Source organism: Cyprinodon tularosa, unplaced genomic scaffold (assembly GCF_016077235.1).
Source record: "Cyprinodon tularosa strain WSP-4 unplaced genomic scaffold, ASM1607723v1 ctg607, whole genome shotgun sequence".
In the NCBI taxonomy this organism is placed as follows: Eukaryota; Metazoa; Chordata; class Actinopteri; order Cyprinodontiformes; family Cyprinodontidae; genus Cyprinodon; species Cyprinodon tularosa.
This window is the reverse complement of record NW_024039349.1, coordinates 178,184-204,396: the sequence shown is the minus strand read 5'-3', so window position 1 is coordinate 204,396 and position 26,213 is coordinate 178,184. Positions and strand designations below refer to the sequence as shown.

The following is a 26,213-nucleotide window of genomic DNA, read 5'->3' as shown; positions in this document are numbered from 1 at the left end:
TGTGACGGGAATCCGTGGTGTTTTGGGATGGCCTCTCCCTCTCTCCCTGTAGCAGCGGCAGACGATCAATCCTTTATGCTTTTTCTTTCCAGCACATTTCCATGGTAACTGTGCTGTCTGAGATCAGATCATCTGCGAGTAGACGGACCGAGCACCAGAATGGAGCTGGAGGAGAAAAACCCAGAATCTAAATACGGTAAGAGCAGCAACGGTTGATCTATGACAGCTTTCATTGCCTCCAAGAAAACGGAAACAATGACTGCAGTGGATTGATGGTGTGGATCTGGGTGTGTAGCTGATCGGGAGACACCCTTTGCACCATTAGACACTAAAATATGTTTTTATATATGAAGTTATCATTGAAGAATAACACTTAATGCTGTAAAAAGGTTGTTTATTTATTATTTGGTCCCAATCTTCACAACCTACTAGATAAACATTAAACTCCACCTTTTGTTAATTATTGTCTTGCTTCACTGGACTGTTAATAATCATTAAATTCAATTTGAAAGTGTGAATTAATATATTATTATTAATATATAAATATCTCCTGAGCTTGAAAAATAAATGTGTGTGTGTGTGTACTACACACACACACACATACACACACACCCACATCCATTACATCCATACTATGGATTAGCATATGTTCATTTCTTTCTCAGATTCCCACATTTCCCACAAAAACCAAACAACAAATAACCCCAAGAAGTGTGCTTAAAAAAAATAGAATCATTATTTTCCCATGTTTTGAGAAACCCACCCTCTACCAGACAATTGTATGACTCACTGCTTTATTTCTTATTTATTTTCCAAAGCTTCTGCCCACGGAGACCCGTCCTGGTCTTCTTGTGTCGGAGCTGGTTTCTTGCTCATACAGTCTGAGTCATAAGATTTTAATAACCAGCCTTCTTGCTGCAAAAACCCCAAGTCAAGAGTTACAACATCAGATGATAGTCATGGAAAGCCACAATCCCGTTTCACTGGGAACACAACCCCACTGCTGTCTTTCTGCTAAATTCCACACAGAGATTTGAATATTTGAGGAACTATACTTTGTTTTGGTATTAATTAATTTTTTGCTTCATTATGGCTGAAAATGGTGAAAAGACTTTAACTCACCAATAGACACAGGGCTGGATAATGGCGTCAAAAACCCACAACATTCCTACAGTTTAAACACTTTCTGCAATCATCAGCAGAAAGTTATTACTACATTTAGTGCTTGTTTTCTTTATATTTCAGCCTATGTCAACAAATCTACATAAAATATTGCATCAGTGTATGAAGATGTTGCACTATTTTATCAGCAGTGGTAATGATTGTTTTTTCTATTTTAAAGAAAGCAATCCAGAGACAGTTTCTTATGTGTTTTATGGTATTGGTATTTTTACTCATGAGATAATCTTATCTCTATCTGTACCTACTCTAACATATTTAAAATGTGAAACAGGCACTCCTAAATTATTGCACACATTTTTAAAAGTTCATTGTAGTAATTGATTCTTTAGATGAGGCTGAGTGGAACTTTTTAAACTGGAAAATTAAACATACTACAATTTTTACATGCTAAAGATTTAACTTACCGGTAGTTCTTTTTTAACCATGTATTTTAACCCGTGGGCTGCAACATAATCCCCTGTTTCTAAGTTGGTGCTCATGTTTGAAGACAGGCTGCAGCCTGCACTATCTGGACTATGTTCAGCCTTGTCTGCTCGACACACACAGCAGACGCAAGTCAGGAGACTTCCAGTCAATATTAGTTCTGCCAATGTCTCCATATTGACACGACCACACTGCGTGGATTCCTTTTACTGAGAATATTGAGACATTTTCCTAAATGCTTCTGCGCTGGCGATTTGGATGTTTCAGATAAATGAGACAACCTGTTCTTTTTAAATTGATCCAGTCATTCATAAGTTGGAAGCATAAATTGTTAACTGGAGCATTTTTTCTGTTTCGAGGAGACTTTCTGGAGAATCTGTAATTCTTGTACAAATCTATGTAGGGAACTATCCTGAATGATTGAAAATAGTATAAAAAAAAAGGAAAATCTGTAAAGAATAAGATCATCAAAATGGAAATGTATCCCCTCCCTCCTATTCACGAACGCACAGTAGCCGAGAATCCATTAAGGCGGGCAGGAAAAGGTTCATCTGATAACCCCTCAGAGCCCATTATGGGCACACATCAGCCATGACATCATCACAGCCTGTAACAATAACACACACACATACAGTGGGATTACTCCAACCCTAACATTCACACCCCTTATGAATTATTTCAAGATTCTTTCCAATACTGACCACAGCTAAATGCCAGTTCATTCAGTGCCAGCGTTAGTCGCATAAACCTGCACAAAGATTGACGTTGTGCCTAAAGATAATAGGCTGCTTTCAAGAACGAACAAATCATCTGCATGCACTAAATTAAAATCAGTAAAACTACTGCCGTGTTTATTTTGAAACATCTATGAGCCCATCTCAGCTTGTAGATATTTGGCAGAACATCAGGTTTGAAATCTGTTTGTGTGGTTTCCAGCACAATCAGAGATCTATCTTCCTGTGTAAAAGAGCTGCCTCATCTTCAGCTCTAAGAGCTTTGTCTTTCAAATTCATTAAGCTCTTCATATGAAAGGATGATTGAAAGGTAGCCTTCGATCCTAATTCCTATCAGCTTACAGAGGGAGAGATTTCATGCCTACTGTAAAAGGCAATAAATATGTTTAAGACTATGAAAAAACAAAGGCTTAGTTACAGCAGGTGGTAACTGCACCTTATTTTTGATGAAACATTTCTATTTATATTCTTTCTTTTAAAGCAAAGAAGTCAAAAATGCTGTTCTATTTTTTATTTACTTTTAAAACATTCAAATTTTGATTCTTTTACAAATAATAAAGTTGATTCAACCTGCCAAATTAAGGATATTATGGCAATGAATTACAATGTTGGGTCAGTATAAGTCACATATGATAGCCTTAATAAAAATATTTTACCTGCTAATGATTTGACAAACTTTATTGTCATTTTGCATGCACAGTGTATACAAAACAAAATATCATTTTAAACAGCTTTCTAACAGTGAATGAGCAGCAGCTTAGCAGTGAAAATGAAAATACAAATGAAATTTCTATTTAGAAAGCGCAGCAGTGATCAGAATGTAAACAGTGTAGGGGAGACATGCTGCAAAAGGTCCTTGATGTGGAAAATAAATAGATATGGTGCAAAATGCAGTAGAAACATTGAGTGAGTTCTATTTTGAAGATTCACCATGCAGTACAAATATGATGTGTACAAGTTCAACAGTCTTATGGCAGGGGGGGAAACACTGTTCCAGAACCTGCTGGTCCTGCATTGAATGCTGCAAAGCCTCTTCCCAGAGGGCAGCAGGGAGAACAGTCCATGGTAGGGCTGTGAGGGGTCACTGATGATGTTATGGGCTCAGGACACGCAGCGCTGGGATGAAATGTCTTTTATGGAGCCCCATATTTTTTACTTAAAGTCGCAGCAATTCAAATCCTAAAACCTGTTTAAACCATGCAGCAGTCCCTTAAAGGACCCGGACATTCATTTAGATCAGCCTGAAGGAAAAACTGCACAACACCTTCAGTCCAACCGGTGGCAGTAACTAAAACAAACTGCTGCTTTTATCCTTTCCTCCCAGTCCTGCATAGATTTGCTATACCACTGTTTACTCTTTCCGCAGTTATTATTTTGGCTAATAATAACAGTTTTACAGTATTGCAGTTATAACTTTGAACTGGCTCTCCAAGCAGGTTTAAATAATTATGTAACATTTAATCTTTTTATTTACCATCCTCTGGCCTGAGTTGTTGCTTCATGATTCATTTATTAATAACTACTAAAAACGGATCAGCCTTATTGTTTTTTTTTTTTATAATAACAATAATCAGTTAAATCTCTTATTACTTATCTACATCTCGAACAGAAACACTTTTTTGTCAATTTTTACGTTTTGTATTGCAGATTTCACATTGACAGTTTTGCTGCTTCGCTATCAGGGCACTAGCTGCAGAATCCCCTAAAAAAAAAAAAAAACAGCTTTTTATTTGTTATTTTGGGATGCAGTTCAGAGAGGACCAATCTTTTGCTATTTAAAGTATAGTCCATATCTTACATAGTCTTTTTGAGTCTGCTTTTGTTAATGACTGTACAGTTTTTTTTGCATTGTTTCTTTTTATTCTTTATTTATTTTTTAAATATTTAATTTTTATTTTCTTTTTCATCCGAGCAATTGGTATGCCGAGGACAAAAAGCAACAGAAGTTATTGCAGTCAAATATAACTGAACCTTTTTTAGCCTTTTATATTTCCACACAAAACATTGAAAATGACTAGGAAGAAGATAAACATACTGAAAACCATCCATAACTGAAATCCACTATGTCTGTCAACATGCTTCATTTGCATTTGAATTTGCTGCTGGTAAATGAAGGGCATCTGGTTGGTCTAATAAAGAATAGATCCTTTTTATTAACTAGATGATGTTTACCTAAACAACCAAACTCATGAACACGTGCCTAATTAGCATTTCATAACACGTTACACATATTTAATTTTTTTTAACCCACGTTTCAGAATTGAATAGCAGTGTTTGATTTGAGTACACAAGTAGAAAGCCTTTGTGTGTCCTGACAGAATTTTTTTTTCAAATCATCAGTAATCAACATTACCTGGCTGATAAAAGTCATTCTAACCACTTAAACCAGCTAAGCTTTTCTTAGAGTTAGGTTGTTAAACTTTTAATGGTATTTAAAGAAATGTCTGTGATTTTTAGGCTCAATTGATTGCCATAAATGACCTTAAAATGTCCCTTACAATAATTCATTTAGATTTTAAATTCTGTTCTAATTTTACAAGCATTGTTTTTCTAACTGAATGTAAGGTTCGGGAGCGGCCATGTTAGAAATCAGACATTGATCTGATATTAAAGGCAGGAGCTAAAGATTAGGAAAATGGCTTGAAAGCCCTCCAACTTCAAAGAATTGGAACCTAAAGGTAATTTCTCCAAATTCTAACGGTGCAAATCTACAGCTAAACAAAAATGTAAAGATTTGATCATTGGGAATATTTTTGTAAATTAAAATATTTATTTAAATCTTGATAAAAACAGAATAATAGTTGTTTTTAAATTCAAAGATGATAGTTTTTCCACACTATTATATTATCTTTTGAGAAATAAGTTGCTTATTTCCTATCAGGAACAAACTTCTTGATTATGTTGCAGATGTTTACATATCTATTTTTGATCCGGTATAATGTATGCTGTACATAATTATTATTATTACATCTGTTTTGTACGTTGAAGTTGGTGAATTTCTTTATTTGCATGCAGGCAACATCCCAAACAACAGTCATAGCATAGATTTTGTTTTGTTGCATTACTACTAAAATCACAATCTTGAGCCCCAAAACTAAAGCTCCATATGTCCACATTATATGAGCTTCTATTTTGAAAATGTTCCAACTTGCATTTGTTGTTGTGATGAAAAATCATTTTGATGTAGATTTTTCTACTTTTCCTTTTGAAAAATGATCCATGGAGTAAATAATCCAGCAGCGCAGAAAATACTTTTTCTTCTGAATTTACTGTTATAATCAGAAATAAGATTAATAAAAGCTTATATAGATCTGCCTTTCCAAAACCATGTGACAGATGGAATCAATAGTTATTGTTTTGTTTTCCAGTCACACGATGGTGGAGGCGGTCATGTGCACCAGTGAATGTGTAGGATGGCCTTATCTCAGATGTGCTGTTCTCTGTGTAACAATAATGCTTTAGAAACAAAATTACTGCCTCAGAAATGCAGAAAAAAAGTTTAAAATTTTTTTAATGGAGCCTTAAAGTCTGCTGTAAAAGGAATGAATACTGCTTAAGGACACTAATTAAACGGAGAACAGTAAGCTGAGGAGACACCAAGAAGAGGGCGCTTCATCTAAAGCTGCTTTTCTTTAAATTGTTTCATTTGGAGTAAGTTATGGAGGGAGAGGATGTTTACATAACGAGTACTTCTCCTCCTATGTCAGCAAACCTGTCTTGATGATTCAGTAAAACAAAAAGATAAAAACTAACAATCTGTCCTATCTTCAAAACACCAATGTCAGGCAACTTCTGTTGCAAATTGCCTTCAAAGCTTCAAAGTGAGAGACTTGAGGGAAGCAGTCAAACAGTTGGTAAAGTCAGAGCAGTAAAAGAAGGAAGTGAAAAGGTCTGAGGACACAGAGCCGGTAAAGGAAGGAGACAACAACAAGCTGCTGCTAAAAAAACATCGTTGCTGAGGAGGGTCGATCGACTCTCTGTAAGACAAACTGGGAGATAAACCACAACAGAATGACCATGTATGAGAGAGCAGGTACGGTTTCTCTTCTGGACTCGTTTCAATAACATTTGAGGTTCTATTAAGAGAACCGAGAATTATTAGAAATTAGTCTTTTAGTTTCAGTCAGTTTTTATACTCTTTTTTTTTCTGTGGTCACATTTTGCCTTTGAGTAGTGAAATATCTGAGCTGCGTCTGCAGCATATGGGCAGGAAACTTTTTGGCATCCTGTGTCGCTCTCTGTTCTGGTGTAGAAGCACTTTTTTTGTGGTTCTAAGGCCGTTATATGGTGGATAGTTTACTTTGCCTCCTGCTGCTTATATTACACATGTAACAGTAACTTGTAGTTTAAATGTTGCTGGGTTATTGTTCGATTCTTACAATAATGGGACGGAATGTTTAACATGTCAAAGGGACAGCAGAAAATCTTACTGGTTTGTCAGTTTCTCTGTCGAGCTGGTTTCCTGTTAGTGGGGCTGAAGGGTGTCGTTTCTGGGCTGGTTCTGGTTCACGTTTTTCTGAAAATGACGGCTGCACTGTGATCTGAGGTCAGCGTGGGCTCGGCTGAAGTTTCTTCCCTCTGCCTCGTCTGAAGTGTTTCCATGGCGGCTGGTGATGCCCACGGGGAGCCATCCACCGTCACTGGGGAGCCATTTTGTGGGTTGTGAGGAATGACGGTCAGGCAGAAGAATCCTTTTGTTCTGAGGAGGTCTTTGTCAAAAGCAGGCCTGACTCTTTTTAACTCGTATGTGCTTTATGTGCAGCATATATTAAATGCACCACTGTAAACCTGCACAAGTTGTGATGAATATAGAGCTTGCAGCTCTACAACCTTGATTGTTTTTTAATAGATCAATCATTTCTTTAAGGTTTGTGTGGCCAAATCCTGTTTTCTGTGGATTCTCATTTTATTTTTAAGGACTACAATGATAGCACATCTAGAGAAGCAATACAGTGATTTTTGTTTCCTAGCAGCCAACATCTAGAGCAATAGCTTACTTTATAGAGGTAGCAGATTTTATTCCAATTAATACAAAAGTTTGTTGTTTTTTTTGTCCAAAATCATGTTTCTAACCAGGGCTTCTTGATCTCAAAAATGATCATGCAGTGGTAATATCAATAAATATTGTAATCAGATATGCACAATATGTACAATTACACTACACGCTCAGCATAATATAAATGTTTCATTTAGGATATTCTGGTTGCAACATTTATTTAATTAGAATAATTTAAGTGCCATGCATTTATAGTCATGATTAAAGTGATATGATCAACCAGTTAGTCTCTAACCGTTCTCTGTGGGCATTTTATTTATATTTGAAGATGTTTGAACTCTTTGCACAAAGTTGTGGGTGAACTGCAGTAAACTGTGGGTTCTTATTCTGTAACATTATCACAGTTACATATTTTATTTATATTCTTCAGCAGTGATGGCAGTGAAATTTCCTCTGCGCTCCTAATCATCTGTTGTTATAATGCTTCAAACTATCTTTGGCCCGTTTATTATCTATACTTCAATAGCTTTGACAGGTGTTGGCTTTGGTGGGGGAGGATTGTGTGGCTGCTGTGGGCTTCTTGGTGGTATCACTTTTGCAAGAACCTCTTGGTAGAGTGCAGCCAGGTGGTAGGATTTAATGAATAGCTTTTGTGTTTTCTCTATTGAGGGAGCTTTGGGTTGATGCAGTGGACGTTTTGGGAGATGATGGGGTCAGCTCACTCAGCTCCTTATATTTGTCATTGTCAATTTGTTGGTTGCAGCAAAAGAGCAAAAGTAAAACAGATCAGAAGGGTAAGCATACACTGGGAGCTCGTCTGCCTGGCTGTGTGTTTCCTGGAAGGGGCCGCCTTTTGCAGCTTCTTTTTTTGTCTCTGCTTCTCTCTCCTTGAACCCCAGTCGGCCTCGGCAGATGGCCGCTCACACTGAGCCTGGTTCTGCTGGAGGTTGCTTCCTGTTAAAAGGGAGTTTTTCCTCTCCACTGTCGCTACAAGCCTGCTTAGTGTGAGGGATTGCATTCGAGTAAATGAGTCGATGTAATCAACTGGTTTTACTTAGATAGAAAACTTTGAATCAATTTGACTGTATGATCTAGTTAACTGTAAAGTGCCTTGAGATGACATGTGTTGTGAATTGGTGCTATATAAATAAACTGAATTAAATTAAAGATGTAGGTGTTATATCGCCAGGCCTGGAAACATCTGATTTTAAAAGATGTTCTTAACCACAAAGAGATAATTTATAGAAGTGTGTACTCTGTGCTTTCTGTGTTAGTCCACTTCAAAGGTGTTGTATATTTTGTGTACAGCTACCCAGGGTGTTCATTACAAATGTTTCTTTGGCTTTACATATTGTCTGAACAATAATGGTTGGAGAAAAACTGGGGGTTTGGGGGAATACTGACTATAGTACTTTATATCCAAATACATCAGAGTGGTAGGTTTGTTTTGGTCATTGCATTTCCTGTCTTCCTTTTAAAAATAAGAAAAATAAAGGCCGCTAGAGACTAGAAATAAGCTTTTTGAAAAAGATAAAATGATGGCTCAAATATATGAATTCATTAAATATACTAGATGTTCTTTGGTAGGTTGGATTACTACCACTCAGATTTTACATCCAAAGGACAAAGAAAGAAGCTTAGAAGTTTGAAGCTTCTCACATGAACTGGTAATTTTTCATCTGTAAAGATAAATCATGTCAAAAGAAAGAGACTAAACAGGCTATTATGAAAAGGTACGTTTTTCAACTCATCCCCTTTCCAGAGCGTTACATCTGTCAACACCTTTATTTGAGAAATGCACCTTATGACCACTGTACCCAATGCCCTAGGGAACTTTTAGTGATGGTGGTGGTGATGGTGGGGGGGTTGACCTGTGACCATGAAGTAGATTAACAGCAGTGAGACAAGTTATGACAACACTGATCTCTATTTATTCACTGGATAGCTGATAGGCCGCTGGTAGTACACGTTGCTGTGAAGTCAGCATTGAACAATGATGATGTTCTCATTTTCAGAGGGGCTTAAGACTTCATCATTTTGACACACACTTGCTGTTTCATAGCATCAGTAGATTACTGTAATTTATGGTAAAAAAAAAAAGGCATATCACATTGAATATTCAGTATGAAGTCTATGAAGTCTATAAATCATGTAAAAAACATATTATACAAATCCATCACAACTAACTTGTTATGACTTGTAATGGAGGTTAGTGGCAGACAGCCTTTTTAAAACCCAGAGCGACAGAGCTATTCATAGCCGTAGTTCTGGGTGATGCCACAGTGATATTAAAGCCATCTCCAACGCTGTCATGTTGGTTTGTAGTTTTTTTTACCCACGTGCAGAATCACACGGAGAACCGGTGAGCTTTAATGTTTTATTTACAAAAAGCAACAAGAAGCTGGAAACAGAGAACTGCAGGAAGTGAGTCGAACTTTATAGTTGGTCTGAGGAGAGAAAGCAGACTGATCAGGAAGGAGTTGGTTTTTCTGATAATAATCAGTTTTATGTACTATATATTTGAGAAAATTGATATTTTATACCCATTGAGCATCAGAAAAAAATGACACTCAGAAAAGTCAATTAAATTTAAACTTTGCATCAACTTTGCATCATGAAAACAGTTTAGAATAAAACAAAGAGCTGCAAAACATTGATTACCAAGATAAAATGCATGGAAACCTCCTACCAGAACGGTCTCAAAAAGATGTTAAAAAAAAGCTTCTATACTCTGGGGCAAAAAAAAAGTATTCAGTCAACTACTTATTGTGAGAGTTTCATGCTTAGAAAGAGGAGAGGTCTGTAATTTTCATCATAGAGACATTTCAAATAAGAAAAATAAATCAAATACATCACATTGCAGGATTTTCTAAATAATTTTTTTGTAAATTATGGGGGGAAATAAACATTTGGTCAATAACAAAGTTTGAACTTAAAACAGAGTGGCATTGCCTTTGTTAGTTATGACAGAGGTCGAACATTTCCTGAAAATCTTCTTCAGAGCGGCTCAGAAAAGTCAGATTTAGACGCTCTATTATGACTCAGTGTAGGAAAACATATCAAGCTGCGATTACCGGGTTTCAAAGAAAAGACGCCTCACTTGCTTCATGTCACTACTTCAAGACAGGTTCAAATACACTGAAAAAAATAATGCAACCGCTTTTTGGTATTTACTTAATCATATTTAGTTACTTTAAAACAATTGTTTATGTCCTACCCAGCTAACATGAAACAATTGTGTAAAAGTAACTAAATATGATTAAGTAAATGCCTCACGTTGCGGTTCACATAAGCAGACCATGCAGCCGATCATGGAGTGCATTGAGAAACTATGGCAGGGTGTAGATGTGCACAGTGATTTATTGATAGAAAGCTATGATGAGTTTAAAATCTTTTATCGAAAAATAAAGGGACATACTGTTACATCACTATAAATACAGAACCGGGAGGGTGGGCCATTGCTGAAAGATTAAATGCTTAATTTGTCACTTTATTCATCATATTATTTTCAGAGAAATATCCAAATTAAATTTCATATTAAAACGCTTCCAAGTAGAGGACAGAACAGCTTCTTACATGTGTGTAAAGCCCAGAAATATTGTTTGTTTTACAAATGACCAAATACTTATTTTCTGCCATAATTTCAGGGCAGGAGGTGGGAAACAAAAGGACCTTAACTAAAATAACTTCTCTGTTGGATAATATCTCTCTCCCCATGCATGAAGCTGGTACTGAACTGGAAAGCTCCTTTAGTGACAGACTGCTGCACCTTAAATGCACCAGGGAGCGTTATCACAGATCCTTCCTCCCAGCAGCTGTAAGACTTTATAACCACCACTGTTCCTAAGAACCTCAAAAAATTGTAACATTGATGCAGATTTTTGCACAGTTTCTGTCGTAGTCGGTTAAATAACACGCTGTTGTCATTTTGCACATCTCTGGTGTTGCTGCTATTTTCACATGTCCATTACTGTAAAAATGTCCATAGCTGTATATTGATTATTTATTCTTCGGATACACAGTATTTGTATTATAAAAACACTGTACAGTATAGTATTGTATTTGTTTATTTTCTTAACTCTGTCACTTATTCTGTTATTTTCCTACACTTTCTAAGGTCCACATTATGTGACCCATTCTACTATAACCTTTTTGCTGCTGCTGTAACACCACAAGTTCCCCATGGTGGGACAATAAAGGGATTTTCTATTCTATTCTATTCTTTAATTTAAAAATACCTTTTTTTAAATTTCCCTGAATTTATTTTTCTTATTTTGTCTCTGTTAGTTGGAGAGTTACTATAATATCTTTGAATGAGCTATTTATTCATTATTGTGGAAAGTATTACTTCACCATAACATTCTAAGTATAAAAAGTGAGTTTTTTTGTTTAAACTTATTAGTTTTCTTTGAACTTTTACCTCTTAATTTCAGTCAACAGACAGCTGAGATGGTTGACCTCTAATGAGTCGTGTTCAGCTTTCATGTGGATTCTAATTTGGTGTAAAGTGTTTCACAGGTCGCCATGTGGTCAGATAGAGAGGATGCCTGAAACAACGACAGGTTTTAGTTCCCCTGTGCTCTGCTGCATGTGATGCTTTCTCGTCACATTTTATGTTTTTTTCCTTTATATTTTCATTTTAGGGGAGTCCAGGAAGTTCGATCCGAATTTCAAAGGGCCGATCCAGAACAGGTCTGTTCATTCTGTTGTTTTTGTCTCTTTAAAGAACAAAAAAGGAATACTATGTTGTTGTTGTTGTTTTTTCCCTCAGGGGTTGCACAGACATCCTCTGCTGTATTCTCTTCATTCTCGCCCTGTTTGGTTACTTTGCTGTCGGTATCCTCGGTAAGAATCTTGTTCTGTTACAGTATTTATTAAAAACCTGTAAAAATATTGGCCAAGGCTGTAGACATAAACATAAACTCATAAAGTCCTCTGTTTTTCACTGGATAAGATCACTCTATGGTAAAAGGGAAGTTAAAATCTAGAAGTGATTGTAAAGCTCAGGGTGGAGACACTAGAACTTTGACTGACCTTATCTGTGACTGCAGAGGACATTTAGTCAGCTCTTCTGTGCTTTTTAGATCCATCTCAGGTAACAGTCCTTACCTTAACACTGCCATTCAATCTTTCTCAACATAAGTGCACTATTCTTGAATTGAGCAGGTAAGTGAGACACTGCCAATGGAATAAAACAATATAAAATTTAAAATAAGAAAAAACAGTTGCAGGCTCTTGCTTCAAGTGCAAAACATTTGATTATATTATGTTAAGGGTAAGAATACTCACTATATTGGTAGATCTTATTTACATATTCAAATTAAGAAGAAATACACTTTTTTGAGAAATTTTGACCCATTTTTAGATCATAGATGGTAGGATTACATGGAAAAGCCTTGTAATCCTACCATTACACTGCTTTTAACAAGGTGGTTCCACTTGTTGATCATTAGATGATCAGTGCTTCTGATTGGCAGTGCTGAACTGATTTTTACCCTTCTGAATTCTTTGAGAGCAGATGGGCTGTTTAATTTTTTTAAATAATAATAGGTCATTTATTTATTGATCTTATCTGAAGATCACTTGTTTTATTCTTAAAGCTTGTAAATATAGGTACAAATGGAAACTAAAGTGTTGATTTTCTCTGCAGCCTGGTCTCAGGGTGACCCCAGAAAAGTAATTTATCCCACAGACAGCAGAGGGCAGTTCTGTGGGCAGGCCGGGACCCCGCTGGAGTAAGTCACCTAATCACATCAAAGCTTGCGGATGATTTTAAATAACTTCCAGATATGTAGTCTCGAAAAAGTATTCATTACATCATGACACAACTCTAACCTGTAGTGTGTTTCGCTGAGGTTTTATATTTGACCAAAACAAAGTGGAGTAAATGATAAATGCATCATATTTGCTTTGCTTTTTTGTGGCATGCATTTGTATTCATCTTGTCTGAGTCATTACTTTGTAGAATCACCTTTTTGAGGCAAGCCGCAAATCTTTGAAGTACGTCTCTACCAGCTGCAGCACATCTAGAGAACGACATGCTCTTGCTATTTATCATTGTGAAGAGTCTTTAAAGACTTTTAAAAGACTTTTTAAATAGCAGATTCTAAATCTTGCTACAGATCATTGAATGGATTTAGATTTGTATTTTGACGGGGCCATTCCAATTACAAAGGAGGATACTTTAAGTCATTTCCTGCAGGGTGGTGTCCTGTTGGAATGTAATTTTCTGACCCCACCTCCTGTCTCTATTAGCCTCTAGCAGCCTTTCTTCCAAGTTTGCCCTGTACAGTATTTACCTACATTCATCTGACTATCAGCCCTTAGCAGCTCCCCTGTGCCAGATGGAAACCACAATTTCCACAGCATGATGCTGCCAACACTATGTTTTACAGTTATGTTTGTGTGTTTGGGGGGGATTTACATTTTTAGGCCTGCAACTAATGATTAGTATGCAAACTGAATTATCTGTTGATTTATTTTTTTATTTTTTTGATGAATCGATTAATAATTGGATAGCAAAAGGTTCCTCGAAGAATACTTTTTGCCAAATTAAGCCAAGTGAAAATAAAGCTTTTCCATTAGAGGAGTTCTGGATAGAGCATATTGACAGACAATAAAGATTTTTTATCTTTAGTGCAAAAAGTTAACACTTTTTTTTTTTTTTTTTTTTTTTACAATTTTGGGTTGCTCTGTCTCCTAAAGGCATGTTTTGGAGTCTCTATCCTCCAGTTAACGATTAATCTATTATTGAATTAGTTGACGATTATTATTATCAACATTGATTGAATGCATCACTGGCAGTTAACCTGGAGACAGATGAGCTTTAAATCTCTGCTGCTCCTCCAAAGGTTGCATAGCATCCTGCTTATCTGATGGATGCTCTCTTGTCCCAGTCTGGTACTCATTATGGATTGAACTTTCTTCCTTGAGCTCTGTGATCTGTTTCAAAGAAAGATCAGAGAAGAAAGTCTTTATTTGTCTCCCATCCTGAAGCACTACTCCAGTAGAGCCAAGGTTAGGTTTTTGGTTCAAGAAAGGACAAAATATAGACATAATAAATGGCGGAGCACAGCACCCGAAGCGTTGCTGCTATCAAAGGCGCTGCCCTTGTAGTTAATATAGAAAAAAAAAAGAAAAAAATCACAGTGAATAAGAAGTGGTATTTTGAGATAAACCTGACTTTTGATCAAATATGCAGTGCTCTCTTTGGTTAGCAGTGAATTCTTGATAAAATGTCCTGACCAGATGTATGTGATTATTACTGTTGCCCTGCAGGAAGAAACCTCTCCTGTTTTACTTCAACATCCTGAAATGTGCCAGTCCTCTGGTGCTGCTGGAGTTCCAGTGCCCCACCACGCAGGTCAGGAAGTCTTGCTACATCTGTTCCCTGTTACTACCGTTCTTATAAGGCATAGTGGGTGTTTCTTGACTACCTCCTGTTTGTGTGTTGTTTGCTCCCAGTTATGTGTGGAAAAGTGTCCTGACAGGTACATGACTTTGGTGAAGGCAAAGTTAGGCAAAAAGGAAGACCATGAATACTACACTCAATACTGCAAGGAGGGAACCAACTTCACCAAGCTGGTAAATATTCAAATAAACAGGTTACTTACATCTAAGTAGTTCAGATGTATACAGTTAAACATGGAGTATCAGAGAACCTTTAACTAATGCCCATTTTTTGCATGATTCAGAGTCCCCCTGAGATCCTGAGGGACAGCCTGTGTCCTGCCATGCTGCTGCCCAGTAAAGCTTGTAAGTGGCAAGCTTTTACTTCCTGTGCCCCTGCCTCTATTAATGAGTGTTTTCTGCCAAGAGTTGAAGAAGTGATTAAAGTCCTTCCTCCACAGTCACACGGCGCTGCCTGCCGGCCCTGGGAAAGCTGAAAGGGGGGGTGGTGGTGGTGGGAAACGAGACAGCATTCTACGACGACGACAATAACAGAGTCAATGCAACAGATGTGCTGGAGGCATCAAAGTGAGTCAACCTTTCTCTAGGGAGACACAAAAAACATTGGTGACATGTGGAATTATTTCATTTTAATGTTAAAATCTTAATGCGTAATACGAGTCAATAAGACGTTTGGTGAAGTGCACCACTCACTGCTGCTGTATAAAACCCACATGAGGAAACCACCCAATAAGAAAGTGTTCTCAGGCTTACAAGCTTCTCCCTTTGTTCTTCAAGTCAATCAATGACCAAACTTTTTTATTGTTCATGTATTTAAATATTAGCTTCCTTGTTCATTTTAATTCAGTTTATTTATATAGCGCCAATTCCCAACACATTATCTCCAGACACTTTACAGAGATAGTTTACCAGATCATACAGTCAGACTGATTCAAAGTTTTCTATCTAAGGAAAACTAGCAGATTGCATCAACTCCTTAATTCAAAGGCAATCCCTCACACCAAGCATGCTTGTAGCGACAGTAGAGAAGAAAAAATGCCTTTTAACAGGAAGAAACCTCCAGCAGAAGAAGGCTCAGTATGTGAGCGGCCAAATGCCGAGGCCGACTGGGGTTCAAGGAGACAGAAACAGACATTGAGAAAGAAGCAGAGATACAAAAGGCAACTGTTAACCAGCTCCACAGGCCGCCCCGTCCAGGAAACACACAGCCAGGCAGATGAGCTCCGAGCTAAGCTCCCATGTCAAAGGAGGGATGCTGCAGGTCACTGAGCACAACAAATAGAAAAAATATGGCTCTAGATTCATATAAATTGAATTTAAGTAGAAGCGATATAAAACTGAACAAATAACGTAATATTAAAGTGGTTTATTTGCCTGATAAGGGATTAGGACACCATCCAGAGCCTCAAAGATGAATTTATAGATTTATGTCTTGTTTATTTTTGTCTTGAAAGGAAGTCGAATGTTGTTTTGGAGGCTCGTCAGGTGGCCATGAGAATCTTTGAAGACTACACCCAGTCCTGGCACTGGATATTACTGTAAGTCAGCATATCTGTACTGTTAATGTACAAAGTTAAGCATTGAGACATCAACCTCTTTCTGAAGTGATTTAGATCATATTTAACCTAAACCAGATTCAGATGTTTATTTCAGTGGGATTTGTCTGAATAATCTTTATATGATATCTGAGAGGTAAAGACAGACTTCTGATTGGTTGATTAAACTCCAGTTAATTCTATTATTCATGAATTTGTCCTCGCTCTGCAGTGGTCTGGTGATCGCCATGGTTGTCAGCTTGATTTTCATCGTCCTGCTGCGCTTCCTGGCCGCCGTCATGGTCTGGGTTATGATTGTTTTGGTCATTATCGTCATTGGATACGGTAAAACCCATAAAGTCTCAGAACAAAATCAAAAGTTGTCTTTAAAGAAGATTAATGAAACTAACAAGCTCGACCGTGCTTAGGGATCTTCCACTGCTACATGGAGTATGCCAGTCTAAAGGGAGAACCAGGCGCAGACGTCAGCATCCAGGACCTCGGCCTGCAGACAGACTTCTCTGTCTACCTGCAGATCAGACAGACCTGGCTGGCCTTCAGTAAGATATTTTCAAAGTTTATATTTTTTAGTGAGCTGCTCATTCACCATTTTAATCTGCTTTAATTGCTATTTTCAGTGATCATCCTGGCAATTGTGGAGTTCATCATCATCCTGCTGCTCATCTTTCTCAGGAAAAGAATCATGATCGCTATTGCTCTCATCAAGGAAGCCAGCAGGTCAGTTCTGACTCTTCATTTAGAGCAGATTGTATAAAAGGACTGGATCAAATCAGATTTTTTGCAGACAAAATACTGGTTTTATTACACTAAAAGGTTTATATAATGAGTTCTATGAAGAGGTGTGTCTATAAAAGGCATTCTTCAGAATAACCGAGCGTCTCTCTTGTCAGAGCTGTTGGTCATGTCATGTCAGCGATGTTCTACCCGCTGCTGACCTTCGCCCTCCTGGCTGTGGTGATCGCTTACTGGGCCGTCACCGCCGTGTATCCTTTCGTTAAGCTTCCACCAAGCCCATCCAGTTGTTCCGTCTGCGGCTGATGTAACATGATCTTTTAGATGTCACTTTATCACCTTGACGCTTCCGTCCAGATTCCTGTCTACGTCGAATGAACAGATTTACAAAGTGTTCAACAACTCGGAGTGCGCATTCTCTCGAGACACCTGCGACCCCAAGGTGACCCAAAATCTTGTATTACAATCCGATTCCTTTTTTAAAAGCGCAGCAGTGTGGCGATACCATGAACAGGTGGCCTTTTAATAGAAAAACAATCTCTGCATTGATCTGCCTCTTCTGCTTCTCCTCCCCCAGACATTCAACACATCCAATGTTTCCGTCCAGTGCCCTGATGCAGAGTGCCTGTTTGCTTTTTATGGTGGTGAGACGCTGTACCACAGATACCTCATCCTGTTTCAGTTCTATAACGTCTTCCTCTTCTTCTGGTGTGCAAACTTTGTGACGGCACTGGGCCAGGTGACGCTGTCAGGGGCTTTTGCTTCCTATTACTGGGCCTTCAAGAAGCCAGATGACATTCCTGCTTATCCCATCTTCTCTTCCCTGGGACGGGCTCTCAGGTTTGTTTAAAAATATGTTTATTTGAATCATCCTAGTTGGAAATCTAAAAAAAAAAAGAATGTTGTCATTATTATAGAAATAACGGTGACATTGTTTAGAAAAAAAACAAAGATTATCCTGTATAAATTAGGCATATGTTCAGTCAGCAGTCGTGCCTGAGGCCATGTGACATGGAAAATGGTGACTAACTGTTATATTTGGCCTCCCTCTGTGTAGATACCACACAGGCTCCCTGGCTTTTGGATCCCTGATCCTGTCTTTAGTCCAAGTCATCAGAGTCATCCTAGAGTATTTGGATCACAAGTTAAAAGGTTGGAAAACACATTATTCAAATAGTGATTATAGCATTAATTATACTGCCATAAAACAGCCATCATCAGTGTGTGAGTGAATGGGTGAATAACTGAATATAGCGTAAAGCACTTTGGTCAAGTCCTCTTTGGTAAGACTTGAAAAAAGTCTATATAAGAACAGGCCATTTAAAACTGGTTATCCACCAACGGCTGCAAACATGATGAAAGGGTTAATAAGTACACAGTGTTATACAGTCATGAATATGTAAAGATTGTGTAGTTTAGATTTTATATAACTCATAATTCTTATTTATCCATTAGCATGTCACCTACTTCTATTAGCTTAACGTTTAAAATCCTTATATCATTGACCACATTCGAAGACAACTGGCAAATGCAAATGGAAACTGTATTATTATTCTGTTTAATGCCAAGGTTATAAGTTAGATCATGTAAAGCTAAAGAGCTAAAGTATTTTCATCTGCAATCATCATCTCTGCCCAGATTTCTTCCAACTACCTAAAAAGAGAAATAGTAATATGTATTTTGCACATTTAGGTAATAATCTGTCAATGTAAATTAAACCCACGTGTGTGGACCCCTACATGATCTATTTACAGCTACCTACATTAGCTTTTTCCACTCTAACAATAACTGAACGTTTTTCCTGATAAACATGTTCCTTCATCTTAATGTTTTGTAACCTTTCCCCTTATGTCTCCCAGGTGCTCAGAATAAGTTTGCCAAATTTCTGCTGAGCTGCATGAAGTGCTGCTTCTGGTGTCTGGAGAAATGTATCAAGTTCCTGAACCGGAATGCCTACATCATGGTGAGCAGCTGAAACTCGAACACAGCTGACTGATTTCTTTCCTTTCCTAGAAGCTCACTTCTTATTCTTTTGGGGATCTTTTTTTCTCCAGATTGCAATCTATGGGAAAAATTTCTGTACCTCAGCTCGAGACGCCTTCTTCCTCCTCATGAGAAACATCATCAGGTTTGTTTTTCATTCAAAATAAACTCGTACTGAATCTAAGTGTGCAGCAGGATTCAGCTGTCAAGCTCAAAACTGTGTCCACTTTAACACAGGGTGGCTGTTTTAGATAAAGTGACTGACTTCCTGCTGTTTCTTGGGAAGCTCCTTATTGTTGGCATTGTGGGTAAGGGAGGTTTTTATTAATAGATGGAAACACTCTGGAGAGACCCACAGTTGAAGTGAACAATTTCTGCTTTTTATCTCTGTGTAGGGATTTTCTCTTTCTTCTTCTTCTCTGGAAGGATCAAAGCTGTGGAGGACGCTGCTCCAACACTCAACTACTACTGGGTGCCGATACTGGTAAGAACAGCTTTAGCTTCAGCAGAGAGGTTAGAAAAGCTTCAGGGTAAATGATTTAGCATTTTTACTTAAGAAGTCATATAAGAGATGTAAGAAAATGACAGCTTTATCTTGTATTTGATGAAAAAGTTGTTTTTAAATATATCATCTGTGTCGGAAATCAGAAATGCCTAAAAATGCCTAATAATTCCCATAGTATCAAAGTATTTCTTTCACTTATTTATACTCAATATAACTTCTTATTAACTTTAGGTAAAAACGTCACATACCTGCTGTTGAAAATTGGATAAAAAAAGAAAACTGATGTCATTATTGGATGAAAACAGATTTCAGAAAATGAATAGAAGAAAATAGCTTTTCAGCTTAAACCTACCCATATATACAATTTGAACAATGAGTAAAACATTTTAAACAACTTAACTGTTACAAACAAGTCCCTAGGTTCAGTAAAATGATGATAGAAATACCCCCATACAACCATTAGAATATATGTCTCTAACCTATATCTGATTTTTATTAAACTAAAATAAGCGTATAAAAGTTCATGCTAAAGAAATCCTTCGTTTTGATGCATTTGATGGATTGTAAAGTACTTATTTGATATTTAGTTATTCAATATTTTTGAGCTCAGGACTCAGGCGCGTTCAATATTTCCCTAAAATTAGTTTGATATCAGACCACTGATATGACAGATTTATTTATTTAAAGCGGAGATCTTCAACAGGGGGTCCATGACCCCTAGGGGGTCAACGGAGGTACTGCATGGGGACATAAAATGTCTTTAAATAAACATTAACATGAATTTAACACACTGCATAAATGGAGGCAGAAGATGTATTCCAGTCATCATTTTTTTACTCTTAAAAACTCTTAACCAGAAGAGTCAATTAGTCTAAAAAGTGCTTTACTTAAAGGTATAGTGGAGGATGTTCTTTTTCCTGGTGGATCATCAAAGTGGTCCTCCTAATTGTCAATCATTCTGGCGATATGTTTACATAAGGCCGTCCTACTTGCTTGTCCCCATTTTCACATACCGGTGGTGACATAGTGGAAAACTTGCTACCGGTAATCTTCTTTTGGAAAGTAAATATGTATGAGCGATGCAAACAGTAACTTTAAACAGAGCGTTCACATGGAGAAATGGGCTGGTGCTCTTGCACGCATTTAAGGGCGTTCTCTCTTTGTATGGGTACAGGGTTGCGAATGTGCATTTTTTTTAAAGTGGAGAGGGCGGGTCTTTTCAAAAATTTGCGGAAATCCTCTACTATACCTTTAAGAGAGAGTTATTGCAGAATTTTGTGATAGTTTTCTAAAAAAACGTCATGATCTCCCTTCTTTTCACAGACGGTAGTAGTGGGCTCATACCTGATTGCCCATGGCTTCTTCAGTGTCTACGCCATGTGTGTGGACACTCTGTTCCTGTGTTTCTGTGAGTCATTTTTCAAAAATCCTCAGCTCTATTCGATAAGCTGCTTATTTTGCCTCCTTGCTTCGGTGTTTCTCACTTTTCTCCTCTTTGTCTCCCATTAATTTCATTTTCATACATTCCTTCTGCTTTTACGTTTTCCCACATTTTTCCATTAACCCATTTTAAACCAATGCATACCCAAAAATACTGGGAAAAAGGCGAGGACTTGGAAAGGAACGACGGGTCTTCTGAGAGACCTTACTTCATGAATCCCGAGCTGCATGAAATTCTCTCCAAGTCCAGTAAGACGGAGGACGAATGCGATGGCGTTGAGCAGACGGATGCTGCTAAACAAGTGGATGAGGTGAAGGTAGAGGAGGAAACACCTCTCCAGCAGCAGGATGGAGAGGTCCAGCTAAAACAGCAGAATGTCCTGATGGAGGAAAATGATGTGAAGCAGCCTCTGGATTCCAAGACGGAGGATGAAGAGCCGAAAGAGGAGAAGAAGGAAGAACAAGTCAGTCAGGCAGGGGAAAGCGAGAAAATAGAAGAGCCAGATGTGAAGGAAGCTGCAGAAAAACAGGAGGTAAAAGCAGAGAAACCGGCTGCAGCTGTGGAAGCTGAGGGGGAGAAGACTAGTGAGGAGAAAACAGAGGAAAAAAAGGAGTCAAAGGATGATAATCCTCCATCTACACCACAAGAGTAGATGCTACAAAGCAAGCGAGGTCCACATCCACCTCATAAAGCATAAAGAATGAAAGTTTTGTCCGTCAGCTTTGTCATATGGACCCGTTAAGCTAAAACCCTGTTCGGCTTTTCTGTGTGAGAGAACGAACATTCCAGCTGAAGATGGCGGCTCAGAGTGAATGCTGAAGCAGGTCAAAAGCCCAGTGCATCTCTGTAGCTTGGAAAACACACACACACACACACACTCCTTTGTGTTGGTTTTGAGCAGTGTTGATTTTCTATTGTGAAGGTCTGTAAAACATAGTGCGTGCTGAACCTGTGCCTGATTACTTTTGGTGTTCGTCGTCTCAGTCCTATTGAGTGGAAGCACTGCAGAACCAGTAACCATGTTTACAGCCAGAACAAAAACATCACAATCAATGGTGAATCACTTTCACAGTTTACAGAATACCAGCTGATGCCAAAATCTTTCGCATTATTTGATACACCAGGAGTACTGAACCTTTTGTTGTTTATGCATCAGTGTATGTTCAATATGTGTCTTTTGGCTTATTGAGTCTCTCGTTATGATGGGATTCCATATAATGTACCGCCACCTACTTGCCTTGGTATTTCGGAGTGGCGTTAAGTGCTGTGATTGTTCAGCCATGATGCAGATATCATGACCTCTGAACTCTCTGGACCCTTAAACCTCCCACCTGTTTACAGACTCCTTTGGCCTTGCTCTGTCCCCTTCCGCCAAACTCCTCTGTCTGTCTAAAGTGCTGCATGATATTAACACGGCCTTCTGAATGCTTGCAACTAATGTCTTAGGTTTCTGGAAGCTTTTGTACTTCTTGCCTGTAAGCTGGTTTTGTTCTTTTTTGTTTATTTTTGTTTTTAATTACCTACTGAAATGTTTGATGACATTCCAAATTTACTGGGTGTAATCCCTGATTCCAAGTGGTTGTATTTAATCGTCGTTCTGCCATGTAAACATGTGACTGCCGAGTTGGTTTCATGTTTATGGAAACAGGTGAGTTTTTTTCAAACAGAGAGAGCAAAAGGGGCATCTTGACAATTTTATAGAAGTCAGTTTGTTCGTTGTTTTTGACTTGTGACACCCCACCCCTTAACCTGAACAGAATATAAGTCTATACATTTTGGACTTTGTGTGGATCATAATTTTTTTAAAGGTCCTTTAAAATCTCAAAAGACATGCCTGAAATAGGGCGACTAAATAAACAGCTATTTGAAACTAAATGCCCGTTACTGTAATTTAATTTGTCATCAACAAAGTCAACACTTTGTATTGGTTAGTCCACAATCAATTAAAAATGTCTTAACAATTAGATCATTAGGACCTATAGTGACTCATTTGGACCCTTTCTTTTCCTGGGTCAAATGATAATGGTTCATACAAATTAATTTCATTCTAAAAGCAATATATTGATTTGTAGCCATCCACAACCTCCTGGCTGGGTGGCTGACCAGTCTGTTTAGCATTATTAGTAGAGTTCATTTAAAATTGTTCTCAGTGGCCAAGCAACAAAGTTTGAGCTCATGATTACCACTATCTACAAAGTTTGGTGGTGGCAGCATCATGCTGAGGGTCTTCCTCATCTATTTTTTCAACACACATAAACAGCTAGATTACTACGACACATGATTGCTCTAACAACACAATGATCCCAGGCTAGGACACATCAGAAAGGACTTTGGGATGGCTTGACTAAGATTGTGAAAAGGCCTTGCCAAAGCTACATTTTCTATATATATATATATATATATATATATATATATATATATATATATATATATATATATATATATATATATATATATATATATATATATATATAGACTGTAGTTAAAAAGTGAGTCTGAGAGGAAACAGCCCAATTTAAATGAACTCTGCTATCCACTCTGCCAGAAAGATTGGTAAAGTATCCGGTCAGAATTTTACCAGAAGCTTGTTAGTGTAGTTCAGGTCCTGCTTGCAAGGGGTAATTGAACTGAATATTCGCTGGTGGTGTATGTAAACTTTCGAGCCTTTTTGTGTAATATACAATCTCTGTGTTAATCAAATAAAAGCCAGATAAATTCTAACGTGTGCTCCCTTGTTACTTCCCAGCCACCTGATTGGATACACCCTACTAGTGCTGGGTTAAACCATGCGTTGCCTTCTGTGTTGCCTCTGTAGGTCATCTCATATAGCTTTAACAAGGTGGCAGAAATAGTCCTCGGAGAATTTGGTATAGATCACCCCAGTGGTTTAGTAAAAAAAAAATGAAACTTCAATATGCATGGTATAGTTTTTGCATGTCAGGTATGTCGATTATTGACTTTGACCAAGGCACCTTTTAGTAGAACTGCAGTCAGTCCCTGGACTGGCAACGCTATCACTGCCCCTACATAGTTAGGGACAAATGCAGAGGACAAATTTCCCACTGGGATCAGCTTCATAGTCAGGGTAGGACAATTCTTTGATTTTATTTATTTTGCTCAGGCTACTCGTAAGCCCACAGCCTACCAAATGTTGAAAGGGCAATATTATTACCATTACTGTTAACATATGTTAGAAATTTTACGCATTCACTAATAAAATGTCACAGGGGGTGGTATGGGAGGGGTGGTCGTTTAAGAAGGGGGATTATAAAAAAAAAAAAAAGAAATTTAAGAAGGGGGATGCCGTTTCCCCTCATCCCCCCTCAACCTGAGTACTGGATCACCCTCATAGTGCCACGTAGTACCTGCATGTATGTTGGCTTGATCTTTGTTCAGGTGCCGTTAAAACCCAATGGAGCAACCCATGTTTGCTCCATTGGATTTAGATCTGGGGACTGAAGCTCAAAGAGGTGCACTGACTTCATTGAAACCAGTTTGAGACCATTGAAGCTTTGTGACATCATGTGTTATTCTGCAAAAATCTGCTATGGTAAGATTGGTACTTTTTCAACAAATTGATGTGGTAAGAACACTCTGGTAGGCTGTGGGGTTTAAATAATGCTTGGTATCTGTAGATTCTTACCCTACAACTGGATTTCACTGCAAAAACTATGACCACTCAGTCTAGAAAATGTACCTGGCGCTGTGTTCTGCTGCTGTAGCTTCTTTCAAAGTTTGCTGGGCTGTGAATTCAATCTATGTCTTCTGGAACCTACAACTGTGCCCTATGCAAAGTCAAACAAATACACTCTCCTTCAGCATCCTGATACTCAGCAAGCTGCTTTTGCCACGTTTAGATTGCCTGTTTGCATCGAGTTAAACTAAATACTTGGAACACATCAGTGGCAGCCCAAAATAACTTTATATGTTAACTTCTCACAGAAACTGCAACATAAGGGTCAAGAAATTATTGTTGAATTTCTATTTCTTTGTGTAACAGTGGAGGATCTGGAACGCAACGATGGATCTGCTGAGAGGCCGTACTTCATGTCCCAGAATCTTCTCAGTCTCATGAAGAAGTCCAATGACTCGCCCAAATCTGTTGATTAAATCATATAGCAGGGCTTTTTTGGGGGGTAAACAGATAAATTAAGGCGCCGTTTCCTTTTATTTTTGTACAGTATTTTTTGTGTATATATGAATCATTTTATCATGAATTCATACTGTTAATGAGACATTGCCCAACAGGGGCAATAAGTACAGAAGCTTGGGATATAATTTTTTTTGCTAATTTAGGACAACAGATTGCTGAATGGCCTTGTTTTATATCTCACGTTTTATGTTTTATTTGAACCGTTCTGTTAATTTCATTACAACATTCAGTGAGCATGGATACCTTTATAGGTCAAAGAAACTCTTTTTGCAAGTTCAACAAAATAAAATGCACTATTTAAGGTTAATTCGCTTTATCGGTACAATAGCCCTTAAGAGATTATAAATTGCCGAAGTGCTTTAAACTTTTTTTTACGGCCATTGCTTTTTTACTGCTAATTTTAATGACTAACTTGCTATGCAAATTTTTTATTGTAATAACTTTAACTTTGTAAAAGCTTTACAGTTCCTGTTATTATGTTATTAAATATTTGTCTTTTCATCTTAATTTTGGTAAAGAAAAGAAAAGCTCTTTGTTTCTAAGACAAAAAAAAATTCTTTACTCCTATACGTTGTTTTCTGGCTCATGGTATATATTTTTAAGGAAAAGCAAAAAAGGAACCCAAAACAAACTATATTGTTTTTTTTTGTTTTTTTTGTTTTTTTTAAAGAATAATGTAAATTAACAAGTGTACAGATAAGAAAGTTTTCATTAATGGTTTTGAAATTGAAAAAAAAAAGTGTATAAATAAATGATCATGAGTTATTTATCTTATATGATGTCTCTGAAAAAAGTTTTTTATTAAATACTATTTGGCCAATATAACGTAGATTACTGCTGAAAAAGAATGTTCTCTAAGGATAATGAGAATCTAGTTTGAAATCAAAAAGAATGAAACAGCTAACTTATGATCTCCATGAGATGATATCCAAATAGATATTAACAGACATGATAATTTGAGGCCTCTGTGCTTCCCTCAAAGGTGATGAATTGTTCATTTATTTACAATTTACTGCACTATATTGTGTCTTTCAGCCTTTTCTCTTAACTTGGATTCTAGATTTGGGTGAATTGACAGGACATTCACTAATTTGCCTG

At 37.6% G+C, this 26,213-nt stretch overlaps 1 protein-coding gene across 3 annotated transcripts; it reads left to right on the top strand.

Moving 5' to 3' along the window:
- On the top strand, positions 1 to 25,731 carry slc44a2 (solute carrier family 44 member 2). 3 transcript variants are annotated; one of them, XM_038307274.1, is made up of 22 exons: positions 1 to 196; positions 11,979 to 12,027; positions 12,107 to 12,180; positions 12,986 to 13,070; positions 14,614 to 14,698; positions 14,800 to 14,919; positions 15,030 to 15,090; positions 15,186 to 15,312; positions 16,200 to 16,283; positions 16,513 to 16,625; positions 16,709 to 16,840; positions 16,919 to 17,018; positions 17,192 to 17,284; positions 17,391 to 17,475; positions 17,611 to 17,873; positions 18,091 to 18,185; positions 18,893 to 18,996; positions 19,088 to 19,161; positions 19,254 to 19,324; positions 19,412 to 19,500; positions 20,845 to 20,929; positions 21,127 to 22,837. In XM_038307274.1, the coding sequence occupies exons 1-22, from the start codon at positions 160 to 162 to the stop codon at positions 21,612 to 21,614; spliced, it is 2,514 nt and encodes an 837-aa protein (XP_038163202.1). In that variant the 5' UTR covers positions 1 to 159; the 3' UTR covers positions 21,615 to 22,837. The 3 variants fall into 3 exon arrangements, with proteins under 3 accessions (XP_038163202.1, XP_038163204.1, XP_038163203.1); XM_038307276.1 differs by lacking the exon at positions 21,127 to 22,837 and adding an exon at positions 24,963 to 25,731 and having other exon boundaries at positions 2 to 196; XM_038307275.1 differs by lacking the exon at positions 1 to 196 and adding an exon at positions 6,148 to 6,372.
- The last annotated feature ends 482 nt before the right edge of the window (positions 25,732 to 26,213 follow it).